Source organism: Chamaea fasciata, unplaced genomic scaffold, assembly GCF_029207755.1.
Source record: "Chamaea fasciata isolate MVZ Bird 193981 ecotype frontalis unplaced genomic scaffold, bChaFas1.0.hap1 SCAF_10, whole genome shotgun sequence".
NCBI lineage: Eukaryota > Metazoa > Chordata > Aves > Passeriformes > Sylviidae > Chamaea > Chamaea fasciata.
In genome coordinates, this window is record NW_027094095.1 from 139,882 (window position 1) to 154,897 (window position 15,016).

The following is a 15,016-nucleotide window of genomic DNA, read 5'->3' on the forward strand; positions in this document are numbered from 1 at the left end:
GCACTTTCCACAGAAATTCTATAATTGAAGTCACTCCATAAACCAGCCAAGAAAGCAAACCTCACAAGGTTGTTTCTTCCTACCATGTTCTTCCAAGTGAAAGGCTAATTAAAACCTTCACTACCAGACACCAGCCAGGCCCACATGTCACGGGAGGTTAAAGGGGGGAAAAAAAGACAGGAAAACTTTGGTACCTTCCCTAAACAACACACCCCAAGAGTACACGTCCTCCCCCCCCCCCCCAACACCTGCAAACACATCAAGGCTTAGCATAGCTTTGATTTATAGGAGAACTTACCAAGAAAATTCTCTAGCACAGCACAAAACTCCCCACATTCCCTCTACCTCAACCATAGGAAAGCTCAAGCAAGAGAAAACACTGACACAGAATGCACAAAAAAATCCCTGATTCAGCACCAAAAAAGGCCAAAAACAAGCTAAATTAAAACAACGTCTGCCTCCTAACCACACATAACAGAATATCTTGGAATTCAGAGAGAAACTCCGACAAACGCACAGAACAACAGCCTCTCAGCCCTACCTACCATCACCCTCTACATAATAAATACAATCCCACACAGCACAGCTTATACAGAAACAAATGAACAAATTCTCACCACACTAAAACAGCCTGGAGAAACTCCATACCCACACAGACAGACCTCAGCATTCCACACCGAACCACAGATCCCCACAGCCCCTTCCGGGGCCCTTTTGAACCCCCACCCGGCTCGCGATTCGTGGGCTCTCTGAGGCATCGGAAGCGCTGATTGGACAGCGGGCCCTGGGAACCCACCCGGCCCCGGCCCTGCCCAGCCTGCGCTGAGGGCCCGGGGGCTCCGCCCCGCCCTCAGAACCGGCACCAGCCCCCCGGCCCCGATCCCCCGATAACCCTTGGCACCGGCCTGGGCTCTACCCCCGTACCGGCCCCGGCCTCAATCGCCCCCGGTCCTACTCCCTCGTCCCTGCCCCGGCCCCGCCTTGGCCCCGCCCTGTGCTCTGCCCCAGACTCTGCCCCGGTCCCGCTCTGAGGGCCCGTGGCTCCGCCCTCTCCCTCGATCCTCCCTGGCCCCCCCACCCCGGCCCCGGCCCCGGCCCTGCTCTGAGGGCCCGGGGTTCTGCCAGATCCCCCGGCCCTGATCCCCCCCAGCCCCGTTCACCCCCGGCCCCAGCCCCGCTCCCCCGCTGCAAGCCCAGGCTCCGCCCCGGCTCTGACACCGGCCCAGCCCCGGCCCGCCCCATCCCCCCCGTGGCAGGTTTGCGTTCGGTTTGTGTCTGAGAAGTAGGATCTCTGCCAGAATGGTGCCGTTGGGAAGAAAGTAAATCTGCCCCAGGCATCTGCGATAAGGGACAAAGTTGCAAGGAAGGGGAGTATTTATAAATGGTCTCCGTAGTTCCTCGTAATTCTGGGTGTTTGGATTTAGCCTGGGATTGTCAGCTAAGTCATAAAAAAGCCAACCAGGCTTCTGAACTCTCAATGAATGTTTGAAACACTTCCACAGAAAGACAAGTTAACAATGATTCCAAAGGCAAAATTCTAAATGGAGGGTAATGACTTCTGGGGGATTTCCTAAGGAATTGTGGATCTCAGGCATATGGACTTTTGGAGGTGGAATCCCAGTTTCAGCCTTGGGCACCTGCAGAAGAGGGACCCTTACCCATAGCAAGGAAAGCCCGCTGCCCCAGCGTGTCAGGTGCAGACATTGAACTCTCTGGGGAATAAGCAGCAAGTCCGCTCTGCCCCTGCCCTCACACTTGGAGTGGCAGCAGCTGCAAGGTGAGAGCTGTCACAGAATGATTGAGGGGACAGACTAGCCCCAGGTATGAGCTGTAAACGGTGAGGGGAGAACAGAGCAGCCACAGGTGTGACCTGTCAGGATAATGAGGGAGCAGACCAGCTGCAGGTGTGAGATGTTACAATGATGATGGGGCGGTTCCTGCCAGGGGCGGTTTAACAGAGGAGCCTCGGTTCACTTTTCCATTGAGCTGTAGAGGGTGAAGAACTCCTGTTGAGTTTCTGCGTGGGGTTGCTGCAGTGGTGGGAAAGCCTCTTACAGTGCCTGCAGGAATATATGGATGTGGAGTGTTTCTTTGTGGCAGACAGCAGCAGCAGGTAAGCCAGCGTGGAGTTGTAGGGGGGATTTTTCTCTTTTTCAGCTTTGTTTTGCTAATCTCTTTTAAGTGCTCCCAGAAGAAAAAGGGTTTATGAAGGCAAAAAGAGTTCAAAATGAATAATGAAACTCCTGTTTTTGTTTGTGTTTAAAGTAAGAGGGATTTCTCTCCACCTGGGATTTTATAAATAGGGGTACTTATACGTGTTTTTTTTCACTGTTACTTTCTTTGATGATATATAGTCTTTTGTTTGATTTTTTTGGCATTATTTATTACATGTAATTTGGTTTTTGAGTGAAGATAACTTTATGGGTGGGTTTGTATTTGACATACAATTAAGTAGCTTTTTTGATAAGCTTCTGATATGTGCTATTGGGGTTTTGTTCATTGTGTGCAGGGATTCAGATTGGGTAGGGCCACCCTGGCTGGTTGAAGTTTAGGTGTATTGTTAGAGGCAGCTTTTTTTTTTTTTTCTCCAAATTTTTTTCTGTTTAATGGTTTTAAAGCGGCCTTTAATAACTTATTGTGTAGCTTTATTTTGCTTGGCAATAGTGTATGATGAGGAATGTGATCTATTTACTTTACATTAGGCTTCTTAGTTTACAAGTGGGTTAGGTTGTTTTTGAACTGAGTTGTGTTGTTGGAGGTTTTTATTTTGGTGGGGTATTATGTTTTCCAAGGATTTGTTTCCTGAGGTTTACAGTGGTGTAATTGGTTGTAGTGTGAGGTATAGGGGCAGTTTTATTTATTTAGGGGTGGCTTTTATCATGGTGTGTAGTGTTTTTTTGGTGGGTTTGAGGTAAGGGGCAGTAGTTCATTTCTTGGAGTATAATAATATTTAAAATCAGATTATTGTTTTTTTGTGTTATAGGGATTTGTGTATTTAGCTTGTTTGGCTATAGTATGTGTTCTATAGTTATGGATAATTTGGGAGATACTGTTTATAGTTGAATGGATCTTTTAGTTTTAGGGTGGGGGGGTCCTGGGTATTTACTTTGGAGGTTTTTTCAGGAGACTAGACATAGGAGTTATTTTTATTGTATTTGGTAGCTGGATTAAGAGAAATAATAGTTGGCTTTTGTTTGGTGGATTTTTGTTTGTTTTTTCTTTTCTAAAACTCCTGTATTTGTGTGGTCAGGGTAGTGGTGTTTCTGGTGTAAATCTAAGCATCCATTACTGTTTGTGTGAATTAGGTGGTCCACAGGTAATATACTGAGACCCTCCCACTGACCGGCACACAGATCTGCTGAGATCAGGCATTGATGTTTGGTTTTCTGTATCGTACCTGACTAGATAGACAGCAGCCGGGAGACAGCAAAGAATTCCCAGAGGCAGAAGCAGCCTTCTTTAGCACATGATGTGGATTCTCATCTCTGAACATCCCAGAGATAATTGGAGGGCTCAGAGACACAGAGGGAATGAAAGCGGGGTGCTAGGACAGGAGTCACCGGGAGGAGTTTTGAGTCAGGTTTAGAGACAGGGATGTCCCAGATGTGACCCCTTAGGCTACGTGAAGAGAAAGTCTCATTTTGGATCAAAGTGCTGAGGTGTGCAGGGCAGAGCAGTCCTGGTGTGTATTGTGTCAATTGTCTGTTATGCACTCTGTCTTTTGGGTGTCTCATATGGTGTGTCTTTTGACTTAGCCCTTTCAACGGCCTGTTGGAAATGCTAGGCATTGTTCTTAACAGATCGTATTCCTTGGCCAGGTGCTGATGTCATTAAACCTTATGCTTCAACACATACTAGAATCCATCTCCCTTCACAAGCATGCAGGCTGATGCCTCTTCAGGTCTTGTTCTGAGCTGTATCACCAGCTGTGCACCGCCCTAATCCATTCCGGTGGATTAGGTCTTGTAAGAATGCCAAGATAGGTAGAGGATTCTGACCGTAGGATTCTTGGGCATCTGTCTCTGCGTCTCTTGGGATAAGTCATCCCGTTGGCATCTTCTTCCTGCAGGGTTCTCTGAGCCTGGTCAGCTCGCCTTCAGTCTTACCTTGGTCATCTCATTCTGAGTTCTCTGCTCCTTCAGGGTCATTCTTCTTGCCAGAGGATTTGTGTCCCTGTTGTGTCCCCTTGTTTGTCCTGTCCTGTCTCACGGGTGTTGGTGTGTGTTTGGCCCGGAGCTGCTCTGCCTTGCTACTCAGTCTGGGTGTAGGGGTAATAGTACAAGTCCTGGGGACTTGAAATTTGTGATGTAGGGTGTAGTAGGGCTGTAGAGGGTATTCCTAGATTGCCACCAGGTGTCTGGAGCTGTCCAGTTATCCTGCAGCCCTTTGACTTCTGTCCCAGCTTTGTTTCAGATGCAGAGGGATGAAATCCATGGCGGAATGCCCCATCCTGGGTGAGGGGGCTCCCCCGAGAAGGTCAGTCACTGTTTGTGTTTGCAGTGGAGGTGTAAATGGTGGCTATGTTACAGCGCTGTTCCTTGTCGTTTTTTTTAGGAGGTACGGCCGGATATCAGCGGGCAAGGTGAGCAGTGATGGGTGGGCAGTAGTAGTTACTATTGCTCAAGTCTTATTTGCTGGTGCAACTCTAAGCATTCGCTCTTCTTTTTTTTTTTGATTTTCGGGTGTCCCCCTACCAGATGTGCTGGCCCCGGATGCCAGAGGCCAGATGGGTGCAGCATTAAGGTATATTTGTGGCGTGCTTCAGTCAGAGCTGGGAGGTGCTGTTTCACAGCAACTCGGCGTGATTTTTTGCTTTGCGGGTGCTGCTGCTGTCCTAGGCGTGCCAAGGAACAGAGGGAGCTGGTGAGTCGGCCTTTAGGCAGAGTGACCCACAGGTGTGCGCCGTGCTCAGCACGTACCTTTTCCTTTTGCTGGGTACGCTCCCAGCAGCCTCTGGAGCGGGGTGAAGATCTGAGGGGGAGCCACGACAGCGGTGCTGAGGAGCCCCGGGGATTACTCTTCTGGAGGGGGATAGTTGCATTTTCTGTTTTGCGATCCTAGGTAGTGTGAGGAGGTGTGGAGCCAAAGTTTGGATACAGTGGCCCTGAGGTGGATGCAGAGAACCTCTGGACGTCCACGGTGCTGAGATGTTCGTTTCTGTCGAGGATGCATTTCGCCTGCTGGTGTTCCAAAAGCTAAGTGTTGGGGCCGGCGGTCGGGAGAAGGGAGAAAACCTTTTCAGTCTTGGGTGGTGATTTAAAGTTACCTTACAGGAGAGGGCCCTAGTGGGATGGTCCCCTAAGGATTAAAGGGAGAGGGTTTCTCCTCAGCAGCACCAGAGCCTTGGCAGGGCAGTTCTGACCCATCTCCATGTTCTAGGGAGTTTGACATTGTTGGTCTCCTTTTAGAGTCCAAAGGGTTAGGGTGCAGCGAGGGATTCCTGGCCCAGCACACCCTGGGATCCCTTTCCCAGGAGCATCCTGTTATAGGACAATGCTGATTGCGAGGTGTACGGTAGTAGGGTTCAGCGGGGGGGGTTTACAGTGACACACAGAGGCTGAAGGAGGGCTTGAGAGGTAAAGGACTCGAGGGCTAGAGAGCACACAGTGAAAATCAGGGGTACAGGCTAGGATACAAGTCAGAGTACAGGTATACTGGCCCTCACAGCGCTGCTACCAGCACGCTTTCCCTGAGAGCAGGTGCAGGCAGCAGCCCTAGTGCGGGAACGTACCAGACGCTCTGACATGTGCAGACACGGCCAGGCAGGAAGCGATAGTGGGGAGCAGGATCCAGCAGGGCTGGGGATAACGGGGGTTTTCCCGCCCCACCCACCCTGGGATTCCCCGTCTCTCCGCAGCCGGTGGAAGTGCTCCTGATTTCCCTCTCGGGGCGGCGGTTGGTAAGGCTTCGTGCCTTTGCCTCTGCAAAGAGTTTGGCTCTGTCAGCCTCTGCCCTGTCTCAGGGTCACGTTTTTTAGGGTAGGCAGGGAACAACTGTGGATGTACCTGTCCTGCTTGCAGGACAGCTCTTGGGACCCTAACGGTGTAGAGCGTCCCCGCCTTGAAGGTGTAGGGCTCTAAAGAAGTAGGGTTCAGAAGGGGGGAGCTTATAGTGACACATACAGAGGCTGAGGCAGGGCTTGAGAGGTAAAGGAGTCAAGAGCTAGAGAACACACAGTGAAAATCAGGGGTACAGCCTAGGATACAAGTCAGAGTACAGGTATACCCACCCTCACAGCACTGCTGCCAACACTGTTTCCCTGAGAGAGGTGCAGGCAGCAATCCTAATGGCAAGGCAATGCCAGAAGTCCTGAGAGGTGCAGGCAGTACCCCTAAGCTAGGGCCAGACAGGAAGTTCCCGTGGTGGGGCAGAGTCCACAGGGTTGAGGTTCACTGGGGATGTCCACCCTGCGTTCCTGTCCTGCCCCAACCGGGGATGCTCACACCCCTAATGGAGGCTGTGGTGGGTGGGCTCAGTGCCAGTAATGCCTCTAAGGCTTTGGCACTGTGAGTGTCAGCCTCTGGACGCAGCTGAGGCGTGCTGCCCGAGGACCCGGGCCTTCTTAGGAGATGGTGAGTAGCAGAATTGCTGGTTTTTGGCTGACGTGCTGCTAAGATTATGCTTTGATATTTGGTTTTCTTGATTGTAGCTGACTTAGGAGACAACCGCCTGGCAACAGCAGGAATTTCCCTGAGGGAGAGGCAGCCTTCTTTGGCACCTGGCGTGGATTTGCCTCCCTGGACATCTGAGAGAGAAGTGGAGGGCTTGGAGCCTCACAGAGGGGATGAAAGCGGGGTGCCAGGGCAGGGGTCAGTGGGAGGGATTTTTTGAGTCAGGTTTAGAGACAGGGATGTCCCAGATGTGACCCCTTAGGCTACGTGAAGAGAAAGTCTCATTTTGGATCAAAGTGCTGAGGTGTGCAGGGCAGAGCAGTCCTGGTGTGTGTTGTGCCACTTGTCTGTTGTGCACTCTGTGTCTTTTGGGTGTCTTGTGTTTCATGTCTTGTCCCTTAGCCCTTCGAGGGGCCTATTAAAAATCCTGGGATCCGTCTTAGCATATCTGGTCTCTGCCTTCCTCGGCCAGGCGTCTTTGTTTCGTGTTCTCGGACACACGCGTTGGAATCCATCTCTCTTCGCAAGCATGCAGGCTGATGCCTCTTCAGGTCTTGTTCTGAGCTGTATCACCAGCTGTGCACCGCCCTTATCCGTTCCGGTGGATTAGGTCTTGTAAGAATGCCAAGATAGGTAGAGGATTCTGACCGTAGGATTCTTGGGCATCTGTCTCTGCGTCTTCTGGGATAAGTCATCCCGTTGGCATCTTCTTCCTGCAGGGTTCTCTGAGCCTGGTCAGCTCGCCTTCAGTCTTACCTTGGTCATCTCATTCTTAGTTCGCTGCTCCTTCAGGGTCATTCTTCTTGCCAGAGGATTTGTGTCCCTGTTGTGTCCCCTTGTTTGTCCTGTCCTGTCTCACGGGTGTTGGTGTGTGTTTGGCCCGGAGCTGCTCTGCCTTGCTGCTCAGTCTGGGTGTAGGGGTAATAGTACAAGTCCTGGGGACTTGAAATTTGTGATGTAGGGTGTAGTAGGGCTGTAGAGGGTATTCCTAGATTGCCACCAGGTGTCTGGAGCTGTCCAGTTATCCTGCAGCCCTTTGACTTCTGTCCCAGCTTTGTTTCAGATGCAGAGGGATGAAATCCATGGCGGAATGCCCCATCTAAGGTGATGTGGATTCCCTGAGAATATCAGTCACCGTTAAAGGTGAGAGTCGCTTATGTCAAATTTATTGGCACTCCAGTGCAGGCCCCTTGCATTTACAGCTTCAAACAAGTGGGTCCCTTGGTAATCGTCCTGGGCAGCAGCTCGACCCTGCTCCGGGCTAGGCTGAGGGAGCAAACACTTGGGGCTGACACTGCTCCATAGTGAGGGTACTTGTGAAAACACCTGGATTGTCCTGGATATTTTTTTGAGCTTTCTACAAGGTCTTAAGCATCAACTTTGTAAACATAAATGGCAAGGACTGAACACATGAGGCGCTGGAAAATTATACACACCAAAGACACCCTTTTTTTAAAAAATAACTCGGTGGCTTATATGTTAATTTTGAGACTCCTTTTTGGCCAGCTTTACTGTAAAAGAATCTCATTTAAATTTAGCTGCTTCAATGACTTTTTTGTACAAATATGCTCTAGTGTCAGGAGATTAAAGCAGTAACACCAACATGCCCCCTCTGGAAGAAATTTCTGCATCTCTCAAACCTGCTGGTTTGCAGTAGAGTTTGAGCACATTTTGCTGCAGCTTTGGTTCTTAATAAGTGTAAGTCCATGGATTGCTGGATGATTTCCGTAAGTTCTCCTATTTTGTAGGAGCTGCACGGTGAGGTCAGAATTCTGAGGGAGGCCCTGGCAAAGCTGCCAAGGGCAAAGAACATGGATGATCCAGGGGCTTCTTCCACCTGAGTTTCTCCTGGAGCGTGCTGTGTGTCATGCCAGATATTTAACCCGAGTTTGGGGTGTTCTCCTGCAGTCCCAGTTCTAACTGCTGCCCCTGAGCCCAGGCCTTGCTCTGTCTCAGCACTAAACCTGGCAGGTGGGTGTGCTTTTCCAGCCCTTTAATCCCACAGGCAATCCCAGATTCCCGGAGCTCCCCGAGGCACAGCATGGACTTGCTCCCTGGGAGCTGCACTTCAGTTTGCCTGAACCAAGGATGGCCTGCCTATGTTTGTAACTTTATTCCTGCTGTTTTTCCTTTTCCAGGTTGTTGGCAAGAAGGAGAGAGCCAGTAGGAAGTGAAGCCATTGGAAGGCCTTATCCCAGTCCAAGGTTCCCACTGTTCTCTCTGACTCCTGGATAATTGCCTGACCATAACCAGAGACTGTCAGTTTGATTTCCTGCCTTTTCCAATAAATCCTTGCTTTCAGCTGGAGTGTGTTCATGGTGTCATCCTCCTCCTCTTCCATGGATTTGTAAATAAAATTTCTGGCTTTTGTTGAGTCAAATTTTGTTATTGCAGGAATTGTGGCTCTTTTGTTCCACTGAAACTTCTCAACTCTGCTGAGAGTTTCAGATATCAAATACAAGTAAGACTGGAGTTTCTTTGGGTTGTTACTTCCACAAAACACAGATAATTTTTGGATAGGAGTAACTAGACCTGTTCAATTCCCACTTCCCTTTAAACTCAGAGCAGAGGAAGCAGATTTTAAACCATTGTTCCATGAACTTCCATCAACTTGATGACTGTTCCAAAAGTTTTCAGTGTTAGAAATTCCTGAGCTTGTTTTCCAGGCAAGCTGGGATTTAGAGATTATTCCTTCCTTTTATTTGATGTTTTTTCTCTCTGCTTCTAGTAAGGGAATATTTATTTTTTCCAAATTTCCATCCTGATTAGAATTTTTGTACGTCTTAGAGCACATTTCCAAGGAAATCTACCACATGCATGTTGGTAAATAAGAAGCTATTTCACACTATTCACCACCATGGTGCCATTTTTTTCCTTTCAACTCCCTAACACGGCTAATTCTACCCATGCACAGTATTAGGAGCCGTAACTTGGTGTCAAGGTGTATTTCAGAGGTAGCAATAAAACAAAGTTGACATTATCTTTTGTAACTCTCTGCACCTCCTTGTTTACTAATAAAGAAATCCAGAACAAAACAAAGAGAAAAAAAAAATCTGAAACAAAAGCCCCTACAAACACCCCCCCCAAGAAAGAGCACAGAAAGAGAAAGTATGCCAATATTATTTAAATAAAAATTAAATCTTTACCCCTTTAGAAAACCAGGCTCATTTATTATAAATAGTGGTGGTTCTGATGTGTTAGGTAAATGAATTCATATCATTTAAAATATAAACAAATAAACACAAATTTAAAAAATAAATACAAAAATAGAAAAATATAAGGAACAAAAATAGAAATAGAAAATACAAAAAATATCCATTATATAACTAATTACAATATTGCATGTGAGATATAATGTATTATATATAGTAGGTGTAGATTGAATACAAAAGTTAAATGGTAATGATAAAATATAAAAATAATAAATACAAAAATTTTATTTTTTGTGGAACAAAGCTTAAACGAAAGGCTTTTTTGGGTTGAATTTTGTTAGAGGCAGGATGTTTGAAGTCGTGGTTGAGGGTCTTTTGGGGCATTTATTTGAGAGGATTTTTGGCCACGTGCTTTTTTGCCTCTGTTCTCTGCCTGTCCCCTATGCGTGTCCCCGGCCGAACTGTGCGGCAGGGCTGTCACCGTGTGGACAGAGAGTGGTACTGCAGCGACCCCCCCGCGGCAGCCCCGGGCCGAGCTGTGCGGCAGTGCTGCCGTCCTGTGGATAGGGAGCGGCACTGCAGCTGTCGCCCGTCCCCGAGGTCCGTGGCAGCCCCGGGCTGTGAGCTTGGGGACAGTGCTGCCGCCCGACCGTCCAAAGCTTGCGGGAAAATAGGCGGGAAAAATGCAGGAACCCCGAGTGCATGGCAGGCAACTGCCTGTGCGCGACCCCGACCACGGCGCCGCCTGGGCACAACTTTACACAGCATTTCCAGGTGTGCGGACGCAGGATGTGGGCTCGGCAGTGCTGTGGCTGTGTTCAGGCAGTCGAATTAGTCAGGTGCCTCTTTAAGGCGCCGGGGGGGGCTCAGGTATGCCATAAAAAAGATGGTGGGACGACCGTAAATGGCTTCACCCACAACCAAGACGGCAGCAAAGAAGGGCAGAGATCATGTGATGTCACTTCCAAGATGGCGGCTCGGCACGACGCGCTTGACCTTCCAAAGACGGCGGGAAAAAGGCAAGGACCCCGGGGGCGTCTACCTGACTTGCTTGTGCCCTGCCCCGACCACGGCGCCGCCCGGTCGCGATTTTCGGCGGCATTTCCAGGTGCGCGGCTACGGGCTGTGGGCTCACCGGCGCCACGGGTGGGCGGGAGCCGGGCCAGCGCTGACAGGCAGCGGCGGGGACGCCTCTCTCTGCCGAGGTCCTGCCACTGCCTGTGGCCTGGGCGTGGCCCTTGTGCCGGGCACCCGTCCCGTTCCCCACATTCCCGCCGCTCCCCGCCGTTCCCACACGCCCCTTCCTGCAGCCCTCCGGCCCCGGAGAAATGGAGGAAAACACAAAATCATTCTGGCAGAACCGTCGGCGGAGCTGCCCCGAGCCGTCCCCGTCCTGTAGCCAGCAGCAGGAGGCAGCTGCTCTCTGCCGCAAAGCTGAGCGAGGCCGAGGTAAGCGGAAGGGTTGTGGGGGGGACGCTCCGGTTGTCCGGGCAGGGCTTCCCGGGGACAGTTTCAGCTTCCCGCAGCTCTGGCTGAGGGCTGCACGGGGTCCGGGCTGAGCCAGCTGGGAGCGGGGTCTGCTGTTCACATCCCCCCGGGAGCTGCCGCTGCCCGAAGAGGGCTCGCTAGAGCCTCGTGTCCTCTGTGTGTGCAAGTTTTTGATCGGCTTTGTAGCAAATGTGGTGTTTCAGGCTGGGTGCGCTGGGTTCCCTGGGTGGGAAATACCTTGAAGTAGCCAGGCTGAGCAGTTGCTGAGAATTCCAAGCCTGGGATTCTTGAAACAATGTTTGAATAGCTTATCATTGACCTGAGGCAGTGAGTCAAGTCCGTTTGTTGGAGTGGCAGAAATGATGCCACCTTTTTCTCTTCACAGAGGAGCACATGTACATAAAGGTAAACAGATTTCTTCTGTCACATCAGTACTCGGACCTGAGGAAAGTACCAGTTTTTTCCAGCTTTTCTACAGTTTTGATTCTGAGGTAAGTGTACCATTTTAGGTATCCAGTAATTCTTCAGAAATTTATGGAAAAAGGCCATAAAAATACATTGAAATCTCATTCTCCCCTCGGTGGTTATTTAGAAGCATCTTTCTTTTGTTTCATATTGGAATTTAAACTGCTATTCCTGTGGTGGCTTTGTTGTTTTCTTCATACTAACACACAGTGAGTTGTGCTGTGTATGCTCTGTGAGCGCAATAAACAGCATATTCTGCCCCAGCTAGCTTCCATTCATCTCTGAGTTTAGATTAGTAATGTTGAGTTCCACTGAAGTGTTTTAGGAATAGCAACTTCTCAATTTCCACTCCTTCCAAATTTAATCCCTAACATCCATCAGGAACAATCAGTCTGCAGCCCAAACATGCAGTGGAAATGGAATTGTAGAAGTTCAGAACAAGCTGTGGTAAGCCCTGAGCTGGCACTGGCAGGGAACCAGGTTTTATGCTCTTAGGGGCAGTTATTTTTTGGAAATGTCTAAATGTCTGATGGTGGTATTTTTCTTTGCGGCTTCCAGTACAAAGCACAGCGTGAGCAGATCCTTGGGTGTCTTGGGGAAGGGCTGCGTGACAAACATTGCGGTGAGCTTCATGACTGCCAGAGGATTTTCCAGGTCATTCTCTGCTTTTTCAACAGTCCTTTGTGTGATGAGGGCTCCCAGGTAAGAATTTAAAAGGAAAGCACCGAAACACCCCAAAGCACAGAAGTTTGCATGGCTTTGAGATCTCAAGCACAAAGCAAAAAGGAGCAGCTGACTCTGCCTCTGTCTTCTTGAAAACCTGTTCCTTGTTGATTTTCTGGATGTGTGGAGGGGGAAAAAAAATTGCTTATGTCTAAACTATGCAATATATCTAAGACATATTGCTTATGTATAAACCAGTAAAACCCTTATCAACTGGAACAGGTTGCTGCCATCACAGAGCCTCACGTGGGCACCGTGCCTTTGTGCCTACAGTCAGGGCCTTTTCTTTTTTGGGGCTCTCCATTCCCCAGGCAGCACATTTGTTACCTGAACTGCGCTTCAGCGGGAGGGAAACTCATGTGCCAGTAGCTCTCAGGTTTGGGAGCATCCACCCTGAGTATTTCAGGTATCAAAATCTTGGACAAAAGGACAAAATCCTCTCGCTACCTGGAGACTTCTTGTAAGAGTAGCTTTGAACAGAGAATGTCTTTCCTTCCCTGGAGTTGCTGAGAGCAGGTGGTGTTCATTTCACCTTGAAGTTGATCCAATTGCTAATTCCAAGTTAGATAATTAGATCTTGACGGTAAAAGAACAAGTTATATTTTCTGTTTCAGAGTTGTATGCTGGAGATATTCCAAAGTGCTGCCCATGCCAGCAGAGCTGCCTATGAGCTGATCCAGGATCACAGCCACCTCACATGGGTCCTGCACAGCTTAGAGAAAAGGTAAGCAGAGAAGTACAGGAGAAGTGGGAACAATTTTGCTGTCCACGGTAGAGTAATTGCATGACTGAGTATGAAAAGTGACAGGCAGGGAGCCAGACGCACCAAGGGCTGGACTGGCACAACTTGCTGAACTCTGAAGTGTCCCTTGTGGTTTTGAAAACAGAATCAAGATGCTTTCAGGTTGTGGTAGGAGGGATGATGGTGGAGGGGCTTCATGAATTGAAAACCAATTCCTTGAAAAACTGAGAAAGCAAAATGGCACTTTGGAATTTAAAAGGTAAAGACACCAATATGAACACCCTCAATTCACATCCTGTCACAGGACCTGCTGCACAGGAAGTGGCACAGTAATGGCTTTGAGCTGTCTAGAACATTCCTCCTCCCCTTGCCTCTCCCTCACATACATTTACATCCACCAAAAATCTCTTCTGCACAGAGCGCCCTGACAGTTTCAGGCAAGTGCACTAGGATATGGTCGCCTGTAGGTGATGGACCAGCTGCTGGTGAGGATCTGCCTTCCAAACGTGGTTTTCTCTTTTGTTTTGTTGTTGTTTGGTTAGTTTTGGGTTTTTTTTCAGGTTTCTGGAAAACAAAGTGATAAATAAAATGATTTCCTTACTCCATACTCTGTGGCTAACAAATTTAGATGAGAGAAAACAAGAATCAATCCCAGGTGAAGAGGAAATTTCTTCCTATTCAGCTTGTAAATGAATTTCTGTATGTTTTGGCCACATTAATCAAACGTATTTGATAAGTACTTTGTTTTAGTCGGTTTGCATTTCATCCTCTGTTTAGTTTGAACTCTATTAAGGCCAGGAGGATTTCTTTATCTCTGGTAGATGAATGGCTTTTTTCACCCTCAATTTGTGTCTTGAGTAGTGAATTTGGGTGTTATTTCTTTGACAGGAGGATTTAGCTATTTGAATCCATGGGGAATAAAGTAAGGCTTCAGGAGCTTCTCTCACCTCCAGGCCGGGGGATCCAGTTTGGAATAGAGTTCCAGCCTGGAGTCCCTGGGAGCTCCCGGAGCCCATTGGAACAGCGCAGACTCCATCTGGCTGCTTAACGAGGCTGGTGCCTACCATGGTAAAAACTGAATCAACACAGGAGAGCACCTTACTTGCACAAGTTTGTATCAGGAAAATCCTTTGGAGTATCTGATGTTTGTTTTGGTGGGGTTTTCTTCTTACAGAAAATACTAAAGACAAGAACAAATCTCAAGCCTCATCTCATCAGAAAAATCATCACTCTCAGAAAAAAAAACGAGGAAGAAGGTGACACTGCTGCAGACGTGGAAGTGTCTGAGCTGAAGAAATGCAGCCCATTGGGACCCTGTTTTCCCAGCACCACCCTCCACACAGGGAGGGGAGACCCTCAGAGCTGGTGAACCTGGGGGCGAGGCAGTGGCCGTCACCTGTGCGTCCACTCACGTGGTCACCGAGGGGCTGCTGAGGTCCCTGGCCAGGCAGAGCCTCCTCAGGGAGCAGGACGTGTCCCCAGCCCTGAGGTGGCTGCGGAACCACGTCCCACCATGCCTGCCAGCTGCGCACGTGATGCTCAGGGATGAGACACTGAGGAACGACCTCTTCAGGCTTTACACCCGGCTCAGCCAGGCCAGCAGCGCCTCAGCTGGGCTCTCCAGGGAGCTCGGAGTGCTCAGTTCCATCATGTTGCAGCTACTGGAGGAGCAGGCCCTGTCCAGCACCTTCCACAAGCCTGTGAAATCCCTGTGCCTGTCACCAGCGACGGAAGAGGATGCGGACCAGACAGGTGCCTTGTCTTGTTCTTATCACTCGTTACGAGGCAGTGGTGGGAGGAGCTAGGAAATTCCATGGCTTTTTAAATCCAGGTTT

The 15,016-nt window shown here is 49.2% G+C and overlaps 1 protein-coding gene and 2 long non-coding RNA genes across 9 annotated transcripts in view; 2 read left to right on the forward strand and 1 right to left on the reverse strand.

The window, feature by feature from the left end:
• Positions 1 to 705, reverse strand: part of LOC136294883 (uncharacterized) — a 42,843-nt gene extending 42,138 nt beyond the window's left edge. For 2 of the 4 annotated variants that reach the window (XR_010722505.1, XR_010722506.1), the window contains exon 1: positions 618 to 705. This is a non-coding gene — a long non-coding RNA (uncharacterized lncRNA). The remainder of the gene's footprint in view (positions 1 to 617) is intronic. The other 2 variants (XR_010722507.1, XR_010722508.1) reach the window with 2 other exon arrangements.
• Positions 706 to 1,852: 1,147 nt separating this feature from the next.
• Positions 1,853 to 8,985, forward strand: LOC136294338 (uncharacterized). Of its 4 annotated transcripts, none has more exons than XR_010722378.1 (7): positions 1,853 to 2,113; positions 4,403 to 4,476; positions 4,555 to 4,582; positions 4,698 to 4,863; positions 5,062 to 7,754; positions 8,360 to 8,582; positions 8,750 to 8,985. It is a non-coding gene; the product is annotated as an uncharacterized lncRNA (long non-coding RNA). The 4 variants fall into 4 exon arrangements; XR_010722379.1 differs by having other exon boundaries at positions 4,698 to 4,743; XR_010722377.1 differs by lacking the exon at positions 4,403 to 4,476.
• A 1,682-nt stretch (positions 8,986 to 10,667) lies between these two features.
• Positions 10,668 to 14,723, forward strand: LOC136294337 (nucleolar pre-ribosomal-associated protein 1-like). The gene is made up of 5 exons (XM_066191963.1): positions 10,668 to 10,909; positions 11,637 to 11,742; positions 12,275 to 12,418; positions 13,054 to 13,163; positions 14,356 to 14,723. The coding sequence occupies exons 1-5, from the start codon at positions 10,668 to 10,670 to the stop codon at positions 14,363 to 14,365; spliced, it is 612 nt and encodes a 203-aa protein (XP_066048060.1). The 3' UTR covers positions 14,366 to 14,723.
• Positions 14,724 to 15,016: the final 293 nt, after the last annotated feature.